Consider the following 24,095-nt stretch of genomic DNA (forward strand, 5'->3'; position numbering starts at 1 on the left):
AATGTATATGTGAACTTCAGTTTCACCATTTAATAACTGAGTGACCTGGGGCTGATTATCCTCTATGTGGCTTAGTTTCTTCACTTGTTAAATGGGATAATACCACCTATCTTGCTGAATTATTACGAATATATATAGATAGATAGATAGATATAGATAGATAGATATAGATATATATCATGCCTAGCACAGAGTCTGGAGCTTAGTAGGAACTCAATAAATTTCAGGCATTTTCATTTTTAATAAGAGATGGAAAAGAAGCCTAAAAAGCATGTTTAAGAGGACTGGATACCAGTCTTCTATATTATATACACCTCTGATCATTGCAACACAACCTAATTTAATAAAGGCATGACTGTATTCATAAAGAATAGAAGAGAGAGAAGCTATAACTGTGATATCAGAAACCAAAAACTAGTTCAATGTTTGAAAGTCAGAAGGTATATCATACATCCTTGAAAAAAAAAATTCTGCAGAAACAGAAAGATAAAAGAATGTTCTTTGACGAACCTATCTGTCTTGGAAAATAGGGATTTGCAACCATTTTGACTTGCATGTGCGTCTAAGATAAAAAGGTAACCCAGGATTTAATCCAGCTGACAGTAACATATTTACATAGAAAGATGGTTTCCCTGAGCCGTCTAGCAGCGAAGGTTCTAGTTGCTTTCACCTCTCAGGTCCTCAGATTTCACAATTGGGTATCAAGGGGTCAAATTAAAAAGATCTCTAAGCCTCATCCCAAACTCCAAGGTTCTGTGACTTCACCGAAATGTGCTTTTGTCTTGGACGTGGCAATAAACTTACCACACAGGTTTCTCACTAGGTTCCTAAAATGAATGCATTTCCTTAAGCCGCCTCTAACTAAAACAAAGTATTTCCGAATCAGCAGCCCCTGGATTGGGTCTCGTCACTCTTGCACCCGACATCGCTCTACAGCGGGGGACCCAAGGGGCCTCTACGGTCGCCGCCAAAGTAGGAACTACATTTCCCAGGATGCCCCGGGGTTGGGAAGCCCACTCGCATTGGCCGAGGATCGGTGACGCTCAGTGTTTTGGCCCGCAAGGTCACATGTTTCCTTTGTTGTGAGCTGCGGCAGAGACTGGTGGCTGGAAGAGTCTCCGGGCTGAAAGGAGAGCTGCGCCGCCAGCCGCTAACGGACCGCGGAGCAGCCGCTACTGGCCACTGCTGCTGGCCGCTTCCAGCCTTCGCCGACAGGTACCCCGGGATGACAGCTCTGGGACCGGCCGAAAAGCGAGGAACCGGCCAGAATCAGGGCGGAGGGGCGACCGAGGTCACGAACACGGGGTTGTCTGTCTGCAAGAGGGAAGCCAGCGGCGGCCGGCCTCTCGGAGCCAGACAAGGGGAGTCTCAGAAGAGATCGCGGTTGGGGTTGCAGGGCCCCTGTCTGGGGAGAGCGGTCTGCAGGGCTTCCCTGGGGGTCTTCAGCCCCGGCTCGTTAACGACAGTCCTGAAGGAAGGACACCCCCGCCTCCTGGAACTGCCGCCCCGGAACCGCGGCCCCGCTGACGCGCCCCGGGGGGATGGGTTGGAAGGGGCAAGGCCGCCAGGGCTGGGGGTAGCAGGTGCGGGTCACCCGGTCGCCTCGAGCGCGGGAGCAGCTGGCGGACGAGGCTAGGGAGACAGGTCTCGCATGTTGCCGATGGGCTTCGAACGGCAAGCTGCTCTTTTTAATCGAAGGAAGCACTGAGAATATAAAGGCCATAGATCAAGCCTTCCCGTTTGGTGGGGGCGACCGTTGTCTGTTGGGGACGGCTGACGGGGTCCAGGTGGGTCCTCAGGCTACGAGCCGGACAAGATCCATTAAAGCAGTTGCGAAATGTGCTCGGCACTGTCACCTGACCGTTACCCCCGCCCCTACCCCCCGCGAGCCTTTGTTTACCACGGATCGCGGCGGGGCTCGCGCCGAGAACCCGGGCCTGGAGGACTGTCCCTGGGGAATGGTGGCGGGCGGGGTTGCGGGCGTTCCGCCGGCGGACTCTCCGCCTAACCTCCCCACCTTCCTACTGCTCCAGGATTTGGTTTCTTAATTTAGTTCCTTATTTCCCCGCCCCCAAGTTCTGCACTTTCTGTGTGCGGACTGTTAACACGACCGGGATTGGGTGGCCGCGGCAGCTTGCGGGGCGGGGGCTGCGGAACGAGTTCCGTGTGTTTATTGGCGGCTGTCTTGTCGCTAGGTGGTCCCGCCCAGGCACTTCTTCCCCGCCCCCTTGAAGGTGATCTGGAGGACGCGCGACGGCGCGCGCCCTGCGCTCTCCTGCAACTGTGGCCCGAATGGAGCCGGCGGGGCGCGCTCCCGCACGGAAGGACCCCGGCGCCGGCCGAAGTCCCTGTAGCCCCCGAGGGAGCCTCGCGGCTCCTGCCAGAACCTTGGGCCAGCTCTGTGCCCTCAGGGAACCGCAGCTGCGGCCCGCCCTCGAGGACCGCAGAATTAGCCCCGTTTAAGTGGTGTCGTCTTATGTGCCAGAATAGTGCGAAGGAAGTTCTGTTGCGAATTTGTTCTTGATGGTTCTGTAAACAAGGTTTAAAAAGCTAAGTAAAGATCTTAACGCCATATTTTAGGGTGCCCCAGTCATCCCTGAGGCAGTGTCTATGCATAGCTAGTTTAGTGGATTTTAATGAATAATCTCTTGCACCCTTGAGCGGTATTTAAAAAATCACGTTTTAGTATTTGCAAATACAGACTGTTTATGTCCACCAGCTGAGGCAAATTTTTATTATGTATGTAATACAGATTTAAAATTGCCTGCTGTCGACCAAGGTGTAGGAAAAAATCAGATACCCTTTGAGGATATACTCCTAAAAGTTAGATTCTTCAATACCTCGGTTTGGATGAAGTGTTTTCTTTGCGGAATTATAGCTCACTCTTCTATGTATTTGTGACAGTGAATTGCAAATATCTTGTTTTAATCTTGTAACTTAATGTGACTAAAAATCTACAAAAACGATCAGTTTAGCGATAGTGTGTTGAAGATGCGGTTTTCCTGATCCCATGAGGAGATTGTGGAAATAGAGTACTTGGGTATTATCAGGTTTTCTTTCTTATCGATTTGTAAGGATTGACCCAAAACAGTGCATTTCTGTAGGACGTTGATTGAGCCGCCTGGGTGAGGCAGGAAGTGACTATGAACAGTTCTCAATGGTTAGGCATTTTAATGTATTTTTTTTTTTTTTTTTTGACTCCTTGGAATTTGTCCTGAGGCTAAGCCTCTTAATCTTTTTTTTTTTAAGTATATTTTATTGATTATGTTGTTACAGTAGTTCCAATTTTTTCCCCTTTACTCCCCTCCACCCAGTATCTCCCTCCCCCAGCACCCCCCCCCAAGTCCATACCCATGGTTCGTAAAAAATAACTATCCCTCCCTCTCAGATATTAAGACCCTTTGTAATCTTGTAAAGGACAATGGGCGAAGGTCTCAAGCTCCTCTAGCTGCTTCAAGCTGGACATGGTCGTCGTCCTACCTACCCTTGGGTCCAGAAATCCCTAATAACAGTGGGGGTGTGGAGGGGAGGGTGGCCTTCCCACATGGGGAAGGATTGTGCAGACTCCAGGTCAGTTGGCTGTCTCCGGACAACGGCGTGCTTGGTTTAGCAGGCTGGCATCCTTGTTGTGTTCTGGGGGCAACAGATTTGGCAAAAAGGGTTAAAAAGCATCATTCAATCCATAACTACTAGGTGGCAAAAGGCAGGGATTAATTTTTCAATGTTCCACATTAGGAGAAAAAAAAAAAAAAAGGGCTTCTTTGGAGGAAGGTGTGCTAGGCACATCTCTCCTGTCCAAAACCCTTTTGCCCATTTTATTTAGTTTGGGCTGAGGGAAATAGTTTATGTTTCCCCCCTCTCAGACCTCTGGGCCCTTTCTGTCCAAGCCATTAGGATAGAAAAGAGAATTCAGTTTTAAAGTGAAGCCCACAGACCACCCCATTCTTCACCAACTCAGCCATTTAGTTCAGCCAAACTGTTGAGTCTCCGGAGGCAGCGCTGCAGGGAGGATTAAGTGAGGCTTATGCGTACAGACAATCACTCAGGTAATGCGGTCATAGGCTTATGCCCTTTGAAAACAGAAAACACATGTTAATTTATGTAACATAACCAACAAAAAAGTCTCTAAATCTGTAAGACTGTCTTATTGGGAAGACATACAGTTGCAAGGCACTTGACATTCTACTTGCCTGCAACTTGAATCTCTTTGGTGATATCACAGATATGGTTTAATTTTCAAGTGAAAATTTAATGTATTTTTAAATTGAAGTGGAGATGGCTGCAGCAGAAAGAGCAGCTTCTGTGACTCCAGACTCCTCCTCACATGTGCATTCAGGGCTATGAACCTATCTTAAGTACAAAATGGCAAACCTTCTTAAAAAAATAAAACCACCATTCAAAAGACTGTTTATCCAGACAAAGCCTGTGACTTCCTCTCTACACAGGAAGAAGAAATAGTGTTCTGAACCATATGATTTCACTCATATGTGGAATGTAAAACTGAATACTCATAGATACAGGCAACAGTGTAGTGGTTACCAGAGGTAAGCCGGATGGAGGGGGGGAGTAAAGGGTAAACGGGGCCCAATATATGGTGTCTGAAGGTGATGGATGGGACTTTGGGTGGTTGGTACACGATGCAATATATAGATCATGTACCATAGAAAGGTATACTTAAAACCTATATGATCCTATTAACCAGTGTCATCCCAATAAATTTAATAAAAATAAATAAATAAATATTTTTAAAGTGAATTAGGGCCCTGGCCAGTGTGGCTGGTTGGCTGGGCATCCCATCTCTGCAAACTGAAAGGTGGTTGTTTGGAGTACTGATCAGGGCACATGCCTGTGTTTTGGGTTCAGGTTGGTCCCGGATAGGGGCGTGTATGAGAGGAAACCGATCCATGTTTCTCTCCCTCTCTTCATCTCTCTCTAAAATCAATAAGCACATCCTCCGGTAGGATAAAAATTAAAAGTTAGGGCTGAGCCCTGGCTCATGTGGCTCAGTGGCTTGAGCTCTGGCTTGAGAATCAAAAGGCCACTGGTTTGATTCCCAGTCAGGGCACACACCTGGATTGTAGGCTAGGTCCCCAGTTGGGGGTGCATGAGAGGCAACCGATCTATATATCTCTTGCATGTTTCGCTCCCTCTCTCTCTCCTTTCTCCTCTCTAAAAGTAAATACCACCTTTTTTTTTTTTTTTAAAGTTAGGGTTGACTGTCAGCTTTAATTTAAACTTGCTTGGCTTTTGTCCAAATTACTAAAACCTTAATGCTTTTTTAAAAAATCTTTATTTTAACTTCCTTGTTTTCTGTACTTTCATTAAAACCAAAAGGTTAATCCTGTGAAAAATAAATACCATTTATTAAATAAGTAACTGCAGTTATTTTTGTATATACTTTTTAAGATCCTATTCTATTAAAAACAATAGCTAAACTAACTTAAAAATTGATTAGTTTGTCACTCTGCTTAAATTTACATAAGGCCTATAGTTTTTCAGATTTTGGCACATCTTAAAGTCTATTAAATTGGTGTTTAAATTAGGCTTTTATTCAGTGGTTTCTAAATTTTATTTTTGTAAATAATTTGTGTCACCACTAAAGTAAATAAAAACCACTTGGCTTACAAACACTTTTATACATAGAGAAGTGATCTAAAATACTAGATCTCAAATTTGTTCAAGTGGTAGAGCAACAATAGTGTCCTTGTACATTTAACTAATTCTGATAAGAGAAACAAACAATTTTGCTAACAGAAAGCATAACTATAATATATATCTATAGGTCTTTCGATTTTAAAATAAAACAATGCATTAAATACCTAAAAGAAACATGTTAGTGGGATAAAACCAATGAATTTAAGTTTACATGTCAAGTCTAGTGAGAAGCATGAGTAGGCTCAATAGGACAGCTTAATACCAGGTATGATGTCTGATGATTAATGATTTATTTTTCTTCCTTTGTGGAATACTAGTAACCAAAAACTTTAAGGCCAGGGAGAGAAACAGTAAGTGGAAAAATTCAGTGTTTTTCATTCTGTGATTTGGGAAAAGATAGTATTCTTTTTTACTTATAGAACCATGTGGTTTGGTCTGATGTTTAAGCGCTCTTAAGTTTTTCATCATCAGATACCTCTTATTTCTCTTCCTCTCATTAATCAAAGTCATAATGTATTGACCATTTGACTTTCTAGTAAACAAAGGATATTCAGTAGTTGCTGTAATTCTAGACAGAAATTTCAGGTTTTAGTTGGTTTCTGATATCTTAAGTGGGTAAATATGTTCTTGGTGGTTCTATAAAGAAATTAGAAATGTTGAAAATAGCAGCTTGCAGACTGGACTTTAAATATCACATGTGTAAAACTTGGATCAGGAACCACTGCTGAAAGAGTAAAGCTTTAAGTTGGGAAGTGTAATTTTATAATTTTTAAAAAGTGATTATTACATATAATGGCATAAATAAATTAGCTTTTGAGAAAATGGGATGAAAATATCTGAAATTTATTAAAAATTCCTTGGTTTTACATAGTACTATGTTAAATATAATTTTCTAGTTATTTTTAAATAATGGATTTCATATTATGTTGCAGTTTCCTTCCTTCTTTTGAGTTACTATGTATCTTTAAAGATAAACCTCTTCTTGGTTAGTCTTTTTGTGTGTCTGCTGTGTTATTTACTCCAGGTTAAATCTGAAAAAATTCAGTTGTGTAGAGCATAGCATGTGGCAATTCACTACTGCATGTTGTAGGGACCTTGTTAGTCAAAATATTGGTTTCCTTGGCTTCCTGGTATTTGTAAGTCTTTATAAACCCCCTCTTTATACTTTGAAGCTGATTGTAACTTTTTTCTTTGTATAGATTTCTGCATTCTAAGGGAAAAATAAGCTTGGTTGCAGTACATCTACACTCTAGATCAATTCTGATACATAGTATATATCTTCTTTGGACTTTGTATGCTGACCTCCTCTGTCTCTTGCCCTTACTACCTATTAGACTGGTAAGTATTAGCTAAAAAACCCACAGGCAATGCCCAGGTGAATTGCTTCACACTTCTACACCTTCAGGCACACATAAACTAATTACTAAAATTCTGCAGCACACCAAAAATGTATATATTTTGCCTATCTGATAAAAAAAAATAGGTATAATTTTGATTCATTCACATCAGATGACTATTGTTGTGTTGGCTCTTGTCATTTTTTTAAATTTGACAATCTAATGGAAAAGAAATCAGTGCCCCTAACCAAATAGTCAGATATTGCATGTTTTAAAAATTCTTGTGGCACACCAGTTGAAAATCACTGGCTTAAGGTATAATTCTAGACCAGATCAGTTGTGAGAGAATCTATTCCAATTTGCACCTGTGTTTTCTGCTAGAAAAACACTGAGAATTTGAGTCAATTTTAATATATTCTAGGAGTTCTTGTCTGGTTCTTACTTTAGCCAAACCCACAGAATCTAAAATTGGATCTGAGTCCAATATTTGTGATTCCTGTGACAGAGTAAGCTATCTATAAATACTTATTGAATTGACCTGAATCCCTGTGTTGGCTCAGAATCTGTTGTCCATTGGGAAGAAGTGCTAAGCTAGCATTAACAATCCCCTGATTAGACCAAGATGAAATATTAAAGGAACACGAAAGTTAGACTGAGTTTTACATGTAAAGAAGCATGCAAGGTAACATTCACCTCACAGTTAACATATAATCAGGGTATAGAGGTGTGTGTTTGTGAGTATCTATAGAAAATAATCAGTAGTCCATAGCTTGGACTTCAGAATTTATGAGCTCTATTTCTCTGGGCCAGAAACGAGGACCATTTGTGTTTAAATACTATTGCTATTCTGTGCACAGTTCAAAGTGCTAGAATTTTCTCTTAAGCATTCCTCTCCTCCCCTTCTATCAAAAAAAAAGGAGGGGGGATGTTATGCTGAATAAGTGGTTTCTATAGGTACTACGTCTGTATGAGTTTCAAGAGAGCAGAAATATGCATTTACATATTAAAAGGTTAAAATAATTATTTCATAAGCTTGGAGATTCTGTATGGATAATCTACATAACTATCAATTAAAAATGAAATTATTTTCCTGAATTACCCAGAATACTCGAGGTTTTCTGACATTGATTCCGTGGTTATATAATACATAGTGACTAAACGGTTTGCTTTTGGTAATATTAATAGACCAACTCAATTATATAATGGCTCCAGACTCAGAGGTAATATCAATTACCAAACATTCTTCAAATATACAATGCAGAATTATCACAGGATATGTATTTTCCTCATCTCAGTGTAACTATTAGCATGCCATTGATGTGAGTATTTACTCATCTTTCACTTAAGAAAACTTATTGCAGGATATAATTGTCAAGTAAAGAAGTTGATAAATAATGAAACTAATTTGTATGTTAAAATAGCATAAAAATATTTGCCTTAAAGAATTGTTATTCAAATAATGATTTTGTATGCAAAAGTAAACTTCCAGTTGGAAACCTAAATCTACTAAAAACATTTTTCAATGTATTAGTACAATAAAGAATACCAGCTATACATGAAGTAAGTTGTATCTGATTCATATGTTGCTGTTCTCCATTTATTTTAGGTGTGGAAAATAAAACAGGACAAATATTTTGAAGCTTTGATTAAGCAAATGCAAAAAAGGTATTATATTTATAATATTTATAAACTATCTAAACATTGTTATTTAAGAATGTAAACCATTATACTTTCTTTAATCAGGGGTCACTTAGGTCAGTTCGAGTCATAGGGAACAATTCCATCCTCAAGATGATAATGGAAGATAGTGTCACAGTCATTTCTGTTACCAGATAGAGTATTTACCCACCCTTTCTTCTTCCTGGGAGTCTCAGTCCTGCTTCAGCATTTTTCTCAAGTCTGGGAGACACTAAAATAAGTTATCTCCATTCATTTTTCTGGGACATACATCAAAAACATGTCATTTTAAATCCACTTAACAACCAGAAACTAGGTGTACAACATTTATGAGTTCTGTTAAGAAAAGTCTTCCTTTCAAGTGATAGTGTCGCTCCCGGAATAAAGCTCCTGAGGAAATAAGGGAGTAAAAGAGTTACCAGCTTTTCTAGACAAATCTTGTGGCTTGGGCAGTCAGTCATGGACATGACAGTCTGATCACCCTTGCATCCACTAACTTATCTAGCTAGAACTTTCAGTAATTATATTTCCTTGGAACAAACATTTTCCTCTTGTTTTGTCCAGAGATGCCTACTTAGTTGCTTACTTTTTCCATTAGTAATTAAAATGCTTGAATTTATAAAACGGGAAAACAAAGGCTAGTAAGTTACATCAGGAGGCCCAAAAAATAAACTTTAAAATGTATCTCATATTTTTAAGACACTCCCATGCAAATCGTTTACCTACCCCTTCATCAATCGGAAGAGTTTACATTGGGTTGGCCGAAAAGTTTGTTTAGGTTTTTTCGTGAAATAAAAGGCACATTTTTTATCTTCACCAATAACCTTATGATTTGGATATTTTGCACATGGCAGTTATCTCCCACATGGTATAACATTAATTGTTCTTAATTAATGTCTCGATTTGATCACTATCAACTTCAACTGGTCTGCCTGACCGTGGAGCATCATCCAGCGAGAAATCTGTAGCATGAAACTTAACAAACCACTTTTGACTTGTTCAGTCACAGCATCTTCTCCATACACTGCACAAATCATTTGCTTTTTTTGCATGTCAGCTGTGTTTTTACCTTTCTTGAAGTAATAAAGCATAGTATGCCAAAAATGTTGCTTATTTTCTTCCATCTTCAATATCAAAATGGCTACACAAAACTTCACCAATTTTCATAAGTTTTCTTTTTTAATGCATGCTAATATGACAGCTGTCACAATACAATCTAACAGAACTGTTTTGAATGAAGTTAAAGACGACTAAGTGCTACTAGAGCATCTTACAGAAAAAAGCAAATGAAATTTTTTGGCCAACCCAATGTTAAATATTTCTCACTTTGTGGAGGCTGATTAACGGGAGAGTTCTCAGAAAGTCTAGAGAAAGTGAGGATGTCCAAAAAACCAAGCCAAAGCTGCTTGGAAGGAAACAGCCCCAATCTAAGAGATAGTCTTTCTTACAAACAAAGCAGTAAACAAGTATCTTGTTGCTATTGAATAGTTTATAATAGCAGGTGATTTTATAGTTGTTCTAATCTAGGATTCTCGGTTTTACATTGGGTGAAAGAAGTGGAAAACCTCTTGTAGGTCAGTAATTAAAGAACCAACTATAAGAATAAGGGGTTTTTCTCTTTTTCGTTTTTTTGAAAGTATGTTTATTAAAGGGACAGTGAAACAAGAAAGGGCTTAGGACAGAAGTAGCAACAGGAGAGAGCCCAGGCGGGGCTGCTTTGACTCTCTAAAAATGTTACAGGAATGCAGTGAGCCAACGTGGAGGGCTGCTCTGGCTCACTGAAAAATAAGTCACTGTGAAAGAAGTGAGCCAAGGCTGGGCTGCTGTCAGCTTGCCGGAAAGTCAGAGAAAAGGGGGTTTTGGAGACGGGTTCTGGGGGTTAGCGTGGGACGAGCTGCCGCTCCCCATTGCTCCCCTGGTTGCCAGTCTCAGTGGGGTCCCCTAGAGTCTAGGAGATGCACGCCTGTGGGGGAAGAAGAGGGAGAAGGGAAAGGTGTGGACATGTTCCCCCAAGAAAGAACACAAGTTTTAAGCAGCCGTACATTAATACTTAACTCACTCAATATGCTACCCCCAAATTTATGAGGTATAGTAAGATACCAGATAACAGTAAGATTATTGAATACAGAGTCGTCGGCAGCCGTCCGTCTCGAGAGACGATGGTGTAGCTTCTTAAGAGTCTATCTGCACCGCCGAGAATGGCTGTGCAGTCCGACTCGGGAGTGACACGGTATCTGTCTCCTCCCGTGTTGAATCGACATCTTGCGATGACGCTGGAGTGTCCTCTCCAGTGAAGCTGAAGCTACAGAGCCTGGGCAGGGTGATATGGAGGGTCTGCTGTTGCCCATGCAGCAGACCCCCCCTCTCTTCGCAGCTGAAGGGTCCAAGGGAAAGACGGAGTCAATACAGCTTGGCTTCAGCTGCGCCGCAGGAGTTGCCGGTGTTGACTACAACGTCAAACCGCCTTAGGGACTCCGGCTCCGGATTTTCTGTCGGGGTTTACTCCCTTAGCCTTTCCCCTGAAGAGGTATGCCGCAAGGCAGCGGAGGTTTTTTGGAGTCAGAGTGTTCCTTCTCTGATGAATACAGAGTATCTTTTCATGTATGTAAGAAAACTTGTCCCCTTTTATCCAAAAGGGAAATCCTACTGTAAGTAATGCTGCGTGAACATAGGGGTGCATATATCTTTTCTAATTAGTGTTTTGTATTTCTTCAGATACATACCCAAAAGTGGAATTGCTGGGTCATGTAATAGTTCTATTTTTAATTTTTTGAGGAACTTCTATACTGTTTTCTGTAATGTTAAGCCTTCTTCTTGCTACCATAGTTAGGCCTGGATATCTAGCTGTTGAAATATTTCAGGAGGAAGCTGGGACCTTTAGAAGCAATTGTGTATGAGAATCTGAGAGCGTGAAAATAAGTGACAGTTACTGTGAGAGCTCGTAAATCAATTACCAGTACATTTTGGATTGTATATCAACTAAAGGAAATGTGGAAAAGCGAGTAGAAGAACCTTTTAAAAATCAAAATTTAATTGATAACTATAGCCCAGTGCCTCAATCCATTAGTTACCTATTCATAGTCACTTTTGAGGGAGGTTTAAAAACAAAATACTACCTATTTATAGTGGAAATTTATGAGAAAATAGAGAAAAAACAGAAAATAAACAAATCACTTAATATTTTGACACATGTACCTCCTTTTTCCTATCCCTAGATGCACTGATACGTAAATTTTTCTATTTCCTTAGCATATATTTTATGATCTGCTTTTTCACTTACTATTTGGTTAATACTTCCCCTTGTCATTAAATAGTCAACATAATTTTTAATGGCTGCATAGACTGTGTTCCATCCTTAAGATGTACTTTGGTTTTACTAACCGCCTCTTATAAGGCATTTAGGTTGTTATAAGTATTTTTTGTTAAAACATCATTGAGCATCTCTGTAGATAAATCTTTCTACATATCCTGATTATCTCTTTGGAATTTCTAGAAAGGAACTTGCTGGTCAAACAATATACAGATTTTTAAAGGCCATTGATAGATATAATTGAATTCCTCTCTAGCAGCACTATATCAAGATAATATACACTTACATTTGGATTCTGAATGTAGTCAAATTCTGTCTTACAGTATTCTGACTTACCTCTACAGTCAGTGGATGAAGCCCAGGTGTATAGAAAGGGAGACAGAGGTTATTAGTAATTCACAAAGTACATGGTATCCTTTCAGCTGGGGAGTTAAGGAGTACTATTGCAAATTCTGATTGTGAAAAAGCAATTTTTATTAAAACAAAATAGTGCTCTATACCCTATATGAAATATATTATGCAATTTTATTGTAGCATTACATCAAAATGAAATTATGTAATTTGAATTCTGAATTTTTTACTCATTGAAATGTTTTCACTTTTTTTTTTTTTTTAGCCACATAAATAAGATCCCTAACAGTCATTTCTCAGCAATTATATAGTCAACTGATGTAACAATGGTCCTAATATTGGGGCGAAGACTAAACAGAGAGGATCTCGGGGTGCGTGATTCCCCAGCAACTAAGCGTAAAGTTTTTGAAATGGACCCAAAATCTCTGACAGGCCATGAGTTTTTTGACTTCTCTTCAGGATCATCCCATGCTGAAAATATACTCCAAATATTTAATGAATTCCGAGATAGCCGCTTATTCACAGATGTTATCATTTGTGTGGAAGGAAAAGAATTCCCTTGCCATAGAGCTGTTCTCTCAGCCTGTAGTAGCTACTTCAGAGCTATGTTTTGTAATGACCACAGGGAAAGCCGAGAAATGTTGGTTGAAATCAATGGTATTTTAGCTGAAGCTATGGAATGTTTTTTGCAGTATGTTTATACTGGAAAGGTGAAGATCACTACAGAGAATGTACAATATCTCTTTGAAACATCAAGCCTCTTTCAGATCAGTGTTCTCCGTGATGCATGTGCCAAGTTCTTGGAGGAGCAACTTGATCCTTGTAATTGCTTAGGAATCCAGCGCTTTGCTGATACCCATTCACTCAAAACACTCTTCACAAAATGCAAGAATTTTGCATTACAGACGTTTGAGGATGTGTCCCAACATGAAGAATTTCTTGAGCTTGACAAAGATGAACTTATTGACTATATTTGTAGTGATGAACTTGTTATTAGTAAGGAGGAGATGGTTTTTGAAGCCGTCATGCGTTGGGTCTATCGTGCTGTTGATCTGAGAAGACCACTGTTACATGAGCTCCTGACACATGTGAGACTTCCTCTATTGCATCCCAACTACTTCGTTCAAACAGTTGAGGTGGACCAATTGATCCAGAATTCTCCTGAGTGTTATCAGTTGTTGCATGAAGCAAGACGGTACCACATACTTGGGAATGAAATGATGTCCCCAAGGACTAGGCCCCGAAGGTGAGGAGACTTTAAAATTAACTACAATATAATTAACAGAAGTTTCTATTTTAAAAATATTTTTAAACATCCTGAAGGTAATTTCAATGTAGTCATTTATATATATTGTCCACATGTAGATATATATAATTAAGATTTCTTTTGGATTATGTAAATCATTAGAATGTCTCTCCCAGTGAAGACCAGATTCAACAACAGCATCTTTTGTTATTGTTCTGAGCTATCAGAGGTTGTTGCAAAGAGTCTTTGCAACTGTGTGTGTCTCCACATATTTCTACTGATTTCTCATAACCTTCATAGGGTCCCAAAACATTCCACTTTTCTTCTCGGAGGGTCTTTGTGAAGTAAGTTACATAAAGTGATTCTCAGATGTGAAACCCAGGCTTCAGATATTTTCTCACCCCCAAATATATTCAATCTCATGTTGAGGTTCTCAGACACGGATATGGCAAGTGACTGTATAATATTATCCCTTCTATTGTTAAGGCACAGAGTTGTTTTTTTTTTATAGTTTATTAGTTAAAAATATATGAGTGTTTTACAGACATAACCAATTATAAGAAGACAAATAACAGTATTCCTACCCCTTAACATAAATTTTCCAAATTCTCTAATGATGATGTAATTTTATAATAAAAAAAAATTTCAGTTTGAGATTGATATTATAAAATTACATCATCATTATAAGTGTACCATTCAATATTATTAAATATATTTACACTGTGCCCTGGTCAAGTGGCTAAGTCGGTTGGAGCATCATCCAGTATACCAAAGGTTGTGGGTTTGATCCCTGGTTGGGGCACATATGGGAGGCAACAAATTGATGTCTGTCTTTCTCTTGCCTTCCCCCCCCTTCTCTCTCTCTAAAATCATAAACATATCCTCAGGTGATGATTAAAAAAAGAAAATACATATATATATATTCACATTGTTGTGAAACTAGTGTTTATTTTTATTTTCCCATACCATCTCCACCTTTCCTATGAATTTACTATAGTATAGCTCTCAGACCACATTTTTGGTTTTGATATTTTTATTTTTTAATTTTATTTTTTAATTATAGTTTACATTCAATATTATTCTGTATTAGTTTCAGATGTACAGCATAGTGGTTAGATAATCATATACTTTACTAAGTGTTCCCCCTGCCCCCATGTTTCCATTACCCACCTGACATCATACATAGTTATTACAGTAGTATTGACTATATTCCCTATGCCGTACTATACATCCCATGACTATTTTGTAACTACCAATTTGTAATTCTTAATTCCTTCACCTTTCTCACCCAGTCCCCCAACCCCTCTCCCCTCTGGCAACCATGAATCTGTTCTCTGTATCTGTGAGTCTGTTTGAATTTTGTTTGTCAAACCACATTTTTAACTTTGGTTTTGATTATTACTGTTTTGGAATGTGATTTAAATTCACCATATTGAGAGGTAGCATGTCTAAAATCTACAGGTATAAGTTTGAATATAGCAAAATTTAATCTGTTTCTTTATATGTAAAATGAAAATGATGATAAATAGTGTGTACTTTACAGGTTTTGTCATTGAAACTATTAAATGCAGTAATCCTTAATGTACTCAGCATAGAAAGTGCTTAAAAACTATTAGCTATTATTATTTACATAGTTTAGTGAGGTCTGATCCATTTTAAGAAAACTCCCAGTGCTTTACAGTCTGAACTTTTTATAAATTATATATAATATTCAGTAACTATTATTACAAAAACATTAATGTAATATTTCTTGTATTATGGTTAAATTCTTTTTAAAGTCAGCTGACTTATGTCAATTACATCTCAATAAAACTGGAAAAAATCAGCTGACTTTAGTTTTTAAAAGTGTTTTATAGAAGAGAAATATAAATATTTTACTCTTAGTCATTTAACAAAGGACAAAAAAAAATACAGTTTTATTCTATAAATGTACTGAAGTTCCTGTCCTTTTTTTAAGGACTGTTAAAAGACTCAGGCTGAGCTTAAGAATGTGAACAGACCAAGGTTCTTAAATGTGTTAAGAAAGCTAAACAGCTTTGGGGCTGTTCCACAACTTTTCTGGATACACGGTATCCCTCCAAGGAAAATTACACATTTTTCCAAACAGAAGAAAGTCTTGGGGCCAAATGGGGCTAATAATACCTATTCAGCATATCTCATGAGGTTATAATAGGGACCAAGGGATGTATGTTTTAAAATCAAAATACTAAGTCATTTATTATTAATATTATTTATAAAAAGGTGACCTGAATGAAATCAGATTGCAGCCTAAGGGTTAATTAGGTCAAATAATAAATACTTTCGATTTACTTCATTATTTGATTTACAAAAATTTACTTTGAATTTTTAAAGGAACCAGTCCATTTTATACAGTGAAACACATCTATATATAAGATTGCCATATCACCTTTCTTTTGGAGCCATGTAGAAAAATCCAAACTATAGTTATATTGAATGTACAGACTATTATACACATAATGGCAGCTATTTATTTTATGTAGGCATTATGTGAGGAATGTAAGAGCAATATTGTATTTTACAACTGTGCAATCAACTTCTGTCCCGTATATTCTGTCTTCCACTTATTTGTTACTGCATATTAGTACCAATCACTAGGAATTTAATTATCTGAACAATGTGTATTGTTTGTACAGGTTCTCATCTTTCTGAGCAACTCCAAACTTCTTTGAAAGGGAGTGATGTCTCCGCTTCTTCAGCTGCAGTTCACTCCTCTGACTTCTGCTCCAGTCACCTCCTGAAACTCCTCTCAGTCAGGTCGTCACTGACCTTCTCTTTGTCATATGTTAGACACTTCTCTCAGTCTTCATCCAGCTTGATCTCTCTGTAGGATTTGACATTACTGATTGCTTTAATTCCTCTGGAAACTCCTCCTGTAGCTGAGGAGTACCATTTTCCTCATGGTCCTCTTACTTCTCTAGCTGCTCTTTTTCAATTTGATGCTTCCGTAGCTAGTCTTGGAAACAGTGCTAGTCCCTTTGGTTCACACCTCTTTGTCTTGCCTTATACACTTTCCTAGGCAATCTCATCTGTCCTTATGGTTTTAATTACCATGCATGCTATTGACTATCAAACCTATTATCTCCAGCCCAGAATTCTTCCTGTATTCATTCATTCATTCATGCAGCCAGTGTTTCTTTTTTTTTAATTATATATATATGTATTTTAACATAGGCAAAATAACATCATACTTAGTTAATAATTCTTTAATATTATCTAAATACCCAATTCATATTAATACTTCCCCAAACTGTTCTTTAATGAACCTGGATCCTATCTAGGACCACTAATTGCATCCGGTTATTTCCGTGAAATCTCCTTTATTTCAGCACAGTTTCTCTTTCACGATTCTAACTTGTTGATAGGCAAGTTGCCCAGGAAAATATTCCACCTTCTGTATTAGTTTTGTTGATTTCTTATGGTGTCATTTAACTGCATTTAGTCATGTTTCTGGAAACTAGAAGTTGGCTCTACAAGTGTCAGCTTAATGGAGACCAGTTAAATATTTTTGACTAGAGTTCATCCTAGGTAATGTATCATATTAGAAGACACAGGATATCTGATTATCTTACCATTAGCAATGCAAAGATTAACTCCAGATTACGGTGATGGCAGTCAGTTTCCACCACTAGTTAGGTTATACTCCACATCAGCCAATGTTTCTTTAGTATTTATCTTGTCTCAAGGATCCTCCAGAGCTCAACGCGTGCTGGATATTCTACCTATATACAAGGGTGCCCCCCCCAAAAATCGAAATTATCTTCTGAAGGGAAGACGCCTTGTAATACAGGCTTCCCCACTAGGTAAGTGTTCTAGGAACCCACCTGTATAAGTGTACCAGCTGGCATTGTTGTGGGAGGCTGCGTTCAGCTTCAGTAAATATTTTTTGAAGACTCTTTCAATGTGTTTGCCCATTTCATGATGGGTGATTTACAAGCACACCTGCCCACACCATTCTGAGTGTTCAGCAGTTTTTGACTAAAAATGGCATGACCCCTGTGCCCCACCCTCCCTATTCACCTGATCTCACCCCAAGCAACTTTTTGTATTGTTTCCCTGGTTGAAAAAAGGTCTCAAAGGGAAACATTTTACAGATGTGGAAGAGGTGAAACAGAAAACAGCAAAGCACTAAAAGGCATCAAAATTGACGAGTTCAAAACTGTTTCGAGCAGTGAAAAAAAAAATCTCAGTAGGTGTATTGCATCCAAAGGACAGTACTTTGAAGGTGCCTGAAGTTTAAATATGTAATAATAAATACATAATTTTTTATAAGTAAATTCTGGGTATTTTGGGTTCCCCCCTGATATACCCATATGTCTCTTAAATGACAGAGAAAGCCCAAAAATGCACCCAAGAGCATGACAGTTTTGATAATCCGCACTGTCAGTTGTAAACCCTTGGATGCATAGAGAGAAAACAGCGGAGACCAATCACAGAAGCAACAAAGCATAGGGACAATTGGTTATAGTGTTTATTAATATGTATTATGCAACTTTAAATCTCTGTATTAATACATAATGTTATTTGAGTAAATACCAAGTGCAAGCATTGTAATGTGTTTATACAGTACTGGCTTCAGAAACAGTCCTGGATTAGAATCTGTCTCAACACAACTAGTTAACTATCTGTAAAGTGAGCATAATACTACCTACCCTGTAAGACTGTTGTCAGGATTGGAGACACCGTATGAAAGAATGGATAACCTAACATTTGCCACAAAAATGCTTAATAAATATTATTGCCGGTTTTATGAATAATCAAAATATGTTGTAAATTTATACTATACTTTTACAGAATAGGAAATGTAGTTTGAGAGGCAGAAATGCTTGCTATAAAATGGTTCATTTTAAGCATAAATTTTTCAAGTCTGGGGGGTAAAAAAAATCAATGCTCTTTGCCATTCTCCACTGAGAAATAGATAGCTAAGTTTTAATAAACTACTACCTCTTGTCTAATAATCAGTTACTATATAATGAATATAGGAATATGACTACCATAATGAGAACAAGGTTCAAGTTCCTATTAGAAACCAGTTGAGAAAACTAAGATAAAGGTTTATTGGTGGGTTTTTTTTTTGTGTGTGTGTGTGTGTGTTTGTTTTTTGTTGTTGTTGTTTTTTTTAAGAAATAGTGTTTTAATTGAAACAGACAGATACAGACAACAGACTCAAGGTTGCCAGAAGGGAGGGACCTGGGGTACTGAGTTTAAAAAAAGGTGACAGGATTAAGCACAGATTCATGGTTACAAAATAGCCATGGGGATGTAAAGTACAGCACAGGGAACGTAGTCAATAATGTAATAACTATGTGTGGTGCCAGGTGGGCACTAGAAATGTCAGGCGCAATACTTTGTAAAGTATATGATTGTCTAACCACTATGCTGTATGTATACCTGAAATTAATACAAAGTAATATTGAATAGTTTTTAAAAAGTGATGTTTTAAGGTTAATAAATATCTTCATTCCTTATTTTATAGGTGATAAAACTGAGGCACAGTTAAGTAAACCAACTTGCTCTTGTCACAAAGTTACTTAGTGGCAGAGCCAAGACTAAATTTTTTGTTCTGAATTTTTGTTCTAGTCCCTCTTAAGAACGTTATTCTATTATATTATAGGATTCATGGTTTCTTATTTTTTATACATGTTAATTCATTATTATTTTGAACTCAAAATATTTTTTCATAAAAGTATATATTGTAATTCTCCCTTTTCCAGACCTTAGATATATCAGTTGTCCCCAAAGGATACCTGTTGCCAGATTTTTGAGCTCTTTTCAAAAGTATTCTTTGTATATAGCCCTGGCTGGGTAGTTCAGTTGGTAGGGGCGTCGTCTGGTACACAAAAAGTTTGCAGGTTCAGTTCCTGGTCGGGTGCATGTATGGGAAGCAACCAATCGATGTTTCTCTCTCGCATCTCTCTCTCTTTCTCTCTCTCTCTTTCTCTCTTTTTCTTGCGGCTCTCTCTTTTTCTTGGTGCCGCCACCCTACCCCCACCAAAATCAATAAACGTATCCTAGGGTGAGGATTTTAAAAAAAGAAAAAAATATTCTTTGCATGCTAGGTTATCCATTCTTTCATACGGTGTCCCCAATCCTGACAACAATCTTACAGGGTAGGTAGTATTATGCTCATTCTTTGCATGTGCACACACATGAGCACATACCTCCCACTTTTGTTTATACAGGTAGTAGGGTACTACAGTTTTGTACCTTGTTTTTATCACTTGAAAGTCTCTTAGAGATTGTTCTACATCACTACATAAAAGACTATTTAATTTACTTTTTACTTTTTTGTTATGGATATTATCAAATTCCTTTTTTAAAACTGTATAGTACTCTGCTTATGGATACCATAATTTATTTGATTTATCTCTTAATGAACATTTAGGTTATTTCTAGATTTTTGCCATTTCAAAGAATGTTCAGTAAATATTCGTGTGCATATGTCCGCATACACTGGTAATTTTAACTTGAATTACTAGAAGTAGAAGTGTTCAGTAGAATATGTGCATTTTTAATTTTGGTGGATACTATATAAAATTGTATTCTAAGCTATACTTCTGCCAAAACTATGAAAGTGTCTTATTTCTCCACTCCTTTTTCAACGTATTATATTATTAGTTTTTGTAAATCTTTGCTACTCTGGGAAGTGAAAACCATATCTCATAATTTTAATTTGCATTTCTTTTTAAATGTTGACAGTTGAGCATCTTTTTCTGACGTTGAAAACTGTATGCTGTTTTTCTGCAATCCATTGAGCTCTAATTTATCAAACTTCTGATTACAAATAATTAAATTTAGCTCTCCAGTTGATGCTTAAAAGGGAAATGTATAAAAGGGTACAGGAGTCATTATTTTGTAAAACCTAAGTGCAAAATTCAATAGGACCTCAGAGAAGCCTGGAACAGGCAATCAGGCAATCAGAAACCAATCTGTGGCCTTTCCTCTTGCCTCTGCTTTTCTCTGTGTGTTCGCTTTGTTCTGACTGAACATGGCCATTCATAGGTTTTAGGTTTCTATAGTACAAGTTCAGTCCCTCAGAGAGACTGAACCTCTCCCTCTTGTAGAAAGATAATCTCTGGTTAAGCCATTGTCTGGACAGTTATCCTATGGCCATGGAAGCAGGACCATGTAGCAAAAATGTGGTGACTGAAAGTCTAGTTGCATACTAGGTTGAGCAGAAGACCCAGCAGTGGCTCTTAATAGTGAAGTGGATTTTTTTTCCTTTGTTCTTTCTTAAATTGGGGAAACTTTAGAGAATGAGATAAGCAAAAATTATCACTCATATTCCTATTTCCAAAAGGTAACACTGTACATCTGGCTTTATTCTTCCCTTTTATTCTCTATGAATTTGTTATTACTGTTATTTATTTTACAGAGTTGTAATCCATTTCATAGTCTTTTATCATTCAATATATGATAAACATTTCTATGACATGAAATCTACTACAATATACCACAACCATTTCCCCACATTTGAGCTCTTCCTGATTTCCTTACCATGAAGTGAGATGAACATCTTTGTGGCTATTTAAGCCCATCTGTGATTAATTCCTGATGATAAATTCTTACATAAATGCTGGTTTTTAAAAGTAAACATTTTGAATCTTTTGATTAGTACAGCCATTTCTTTATAAACCCATTCTGCCTATCTCAATTTCAAATGGATGGCTTTGTCCTCACCAAGTTTTTAAAACCATGCAATTTATGGTTGGCGAAGCCTGTAAGGAGTTGTTTATGTAGGCTCAAACTTTTATTTTTATTTTTATTTTGATACAGTTAGAATATATCAGACTATTAGGGACAGATTTAACATTTACTGTGAAAGATTAATAACTTATTTTCTAGTCCATATATGCAAGGTGAAGCAAAAGTAGGTTTACAGTTGTGAGCGTGTGAAACAGTTTATTTTTGTATGTATTAATTATTGTATTTTCCATAATTGTGGAAAAAGAATAATTAATTTTCAGTAATTAATAAATATAAACCTCCTTTGGCCTCACCCTATATTTATTTGCAATAAAAAATGGAACTGTCAAACAAACTAGATATTTTAAGTCAATCTGTTCAGCATATTCTCATACTACAGGCAAGTCACTACATGGGAAGCCAAGGCTTTCAAAGGCTGCTGGCAACCATGGAGCAACAAACAAAGAGAATCAGTAGATATTTACAGCTGGAATCATCTGGCCTAGGATAGCTTGAGGAAGTCTCATATACCCTAAAAATATTCTTACAAAAAAACCAGTAATGTTCGACTTAGCTAGGATTAAGATTCTCTTTCCCTTAGACCAGCGATTTTTACCCAGTGTGCCACAGGAGTTTTTAAAACACGCATATCTATTTAATCAGGGGCATTGATCTCTTTTCCCTTAGATTGTCAAAAATTGACAACAGCCAACACAACAATAGTCATCTGATGTGAACAAACCAAAATTACACCTTTTTTTTTTTTTTTGTCATATCAGCAAAAAGTATAATATATTTTTTGGTGTGCCGCAGAATTTTAGTAATTAATGTGTGCCATGAGATGAAAAAGGTTGAAAATTGCTGCCTTAGGCAGTAAGTTGAATGGGCACAGGAAATGTTTGATTCTGTGATTGTTACTTAGTTTCATGCATTCATACATTTACTTACTATTCCAGGGCTGACCAAGTACCTTCTTTTGATACATAGTTCTTTTTTTAGATAAATTAATAAGTTGTGTTTAGTAACTGTCATATCCTACAGACTTGAGAGCCATTCAGTCTCTTTAGGGCTGGAAGTCTTGTATCTCCATTTTAGTCCATTATTTTTGTTTTCATAGCTTGGTTTTAAGATTTCTTTTTTAAATATATTATATTGATTATGTTGTTACAGTAGTCCCAGTTTTATTTTCCCTTTGCTCCCCTCCACCCAACACCCCCCACTCCCCCATCATTGTTTATATGAGTGGGTCATGCATATAAGTTCTTTGGCTACTTCATTTCCTACACTGTATTTTACATCCCCATTGGCTATTCTGTAACTACCTATTTGTACTTCTTAATCCCCTGACCTCTTTACCCATTCCCCCCACACCCCTTTTCTTATTTGGCAACCATCAACACACTATCTGTATCCATGATTCTGTCTCTGTTTTTCTTGTTTGCTTAGTTTGTTTTTTAGATTAAATTGTTGATAAGTATTTTTCCCATTTTTTGTTCCTAGTTTTTATATTCTCCCTTTAATATTTCATATAATAATGGTTTGGTGATGATGAACTCCTTTAGATTTTTCTTGTCTGGGAAGCTATTTATCTGCCCTTTGATTCTAAATGATAGTTTTGTTGTGTAGAGCAATCTTGGCTTTAAGTCCCTGCTTTTCATGACTTTGAATATTTCTTGCCAATCCCTTCTAGCCTGCAGTTTCTTTTGAGAAATCAGCTGACAGTCTTATGGAAACTCCCCTATAGGTAACTAACTGCTTTTCTCTTGCTGCTTTTAAAATTCTTTCTTTATCTTTAACCTTTCACATTTTATTTATGGTGCGTCTTAGAGTGGGTCTCTTTGCATCCATCTTGTTTGGGACTCTCTGTGCTTATGGACTTATATGTCTATTTCCTTCAAATTAGCAAAGTTTTCTTTCATTATTTTTTAAAATAGATTTCCAATTTCTTGCTCTTTCTCTTCTCCTCTGGCACCCCTATGATGCAAATGTTGGCGTGCTTTAAGGTGTCCCAGAAGCTGCTTATACTATCCTCATTTTTTTGGATTCTTTTCTCTTCTTGTTCTAATTGATTGTTTTTTGCTTCCTGTGTTCTAAATCATTGCTTTGATTCTCAGCTTCATCCACTCTACTGTTGATTCCCTGTAAATTGTTCTTTATTTCAATTAGTGTCTTTCATTTCTGACTGGATCTTTTTTATGCTGCTGAGGTCCTCACTAAGTTATTTGGGCATCATTATAACCAGTGTTTTGAACTCTGCATCTGAGAGATTGCTTATCTCCATTTCATTTAGATCGTTTTCTGGAGTTTTGATCTGTGCTTTCATTTGGGCCATGTTTGTCTCCTCATTTTGGCAGCCTTCCTGTATTTGTTTCTATGTATTTGGTAGAGCTGCTTTAACTCTGTGTCTTGGTAGCGTGGTCTGCCACATCCAGTGGCACAGCCTCCCCTATCACCCAAGCTGATTACTCAAGATGTGCCCTTCGTGTGTGCTCAGTTGAGCCATGGTTGCTGTTGGCAGATCAATGGGAGGGATTTACTCAGGCCAGTCAGCTGCAAGGATTGGCTGTGACCACTGACCACCAAAGTCCACCCTCCCTGTAGGATCAACTGTACAGGGGCAGGGTGGTGGTGCTCCAGCGTGGTCTATAGCTGTCTAGTGGGTGCGCTGGCCCTGGGGTTTCCCAGGTGGTGTAGGCCAAGGTCAGCCCCCACTTGTATTTTGCCTGGGGCACTCTGTCTGAGCTATAAAGCAATCTAAGATGGCTGCTATTTGTGCTGGGCTTAGAGATTCCCAAGTGAAGCCAAGCTTTGAATC

The 24,095-nt window shown here is 37.9% G+C and overlaps 1 protein-coding gene across 3 annotated transcripts in view; it reads left to right on the forward strand.

Moving 5' to 3' along the window:
• The first annotated feature begins 1,070 nt into the window (after positions 1-1,070).
• KLHL24 (kelch like family member 24) overlaps positions 1,071-24,095 on the forward strand; it is a 42,042-nt gene continuing 19,017 nt past the window's right edge. Inside the window, exons 1-5 of one of the 3 annotated variants that reach the window (XM_090274525.1) lie at positions 1,071-1,215; positions 4,446-4,544; positions 6,855-6,993; positions 8,599-8,657; positions 12,596-13,576. In XM_090274525.1, the coding sequence (XP_090130651.1) occupies positions 12,657-13,576 (920 nt within the window). In that variant the 5' untranslated portion in view covers positions 1,071-1,215; positions 4,446-4,544; positions 6,855-6,993; positions 8,599-8,657; positions 12,596-12,656. The remainder of the gene's footprint in view (positions 1,216-4,445; positions 4,545-6,854; positions 6,994-8,598; positions 8,658-12,595; positions 13,577-24,095) is intronic. The other 2 variants (XM_090274519.1, XM_090274533.1) reach the window with 2 other exon arrangements.

The sequence above is a fragment of the Furipterus horrens genome, unplaced genomic scaffold (genome assembly GCF_987537825.1).
Source record: "Furipterus horrens unplaced genomic scaffold, mFurHor1.1.pri manual_scaffold_1, whole genome shotgun sequence".
Lineage (NCBI taxonomy): Eukaryota > Metazoa > Chordata > Mammalia > Chiroptera > Furipteridae > Furipterus > Furipterus horrens.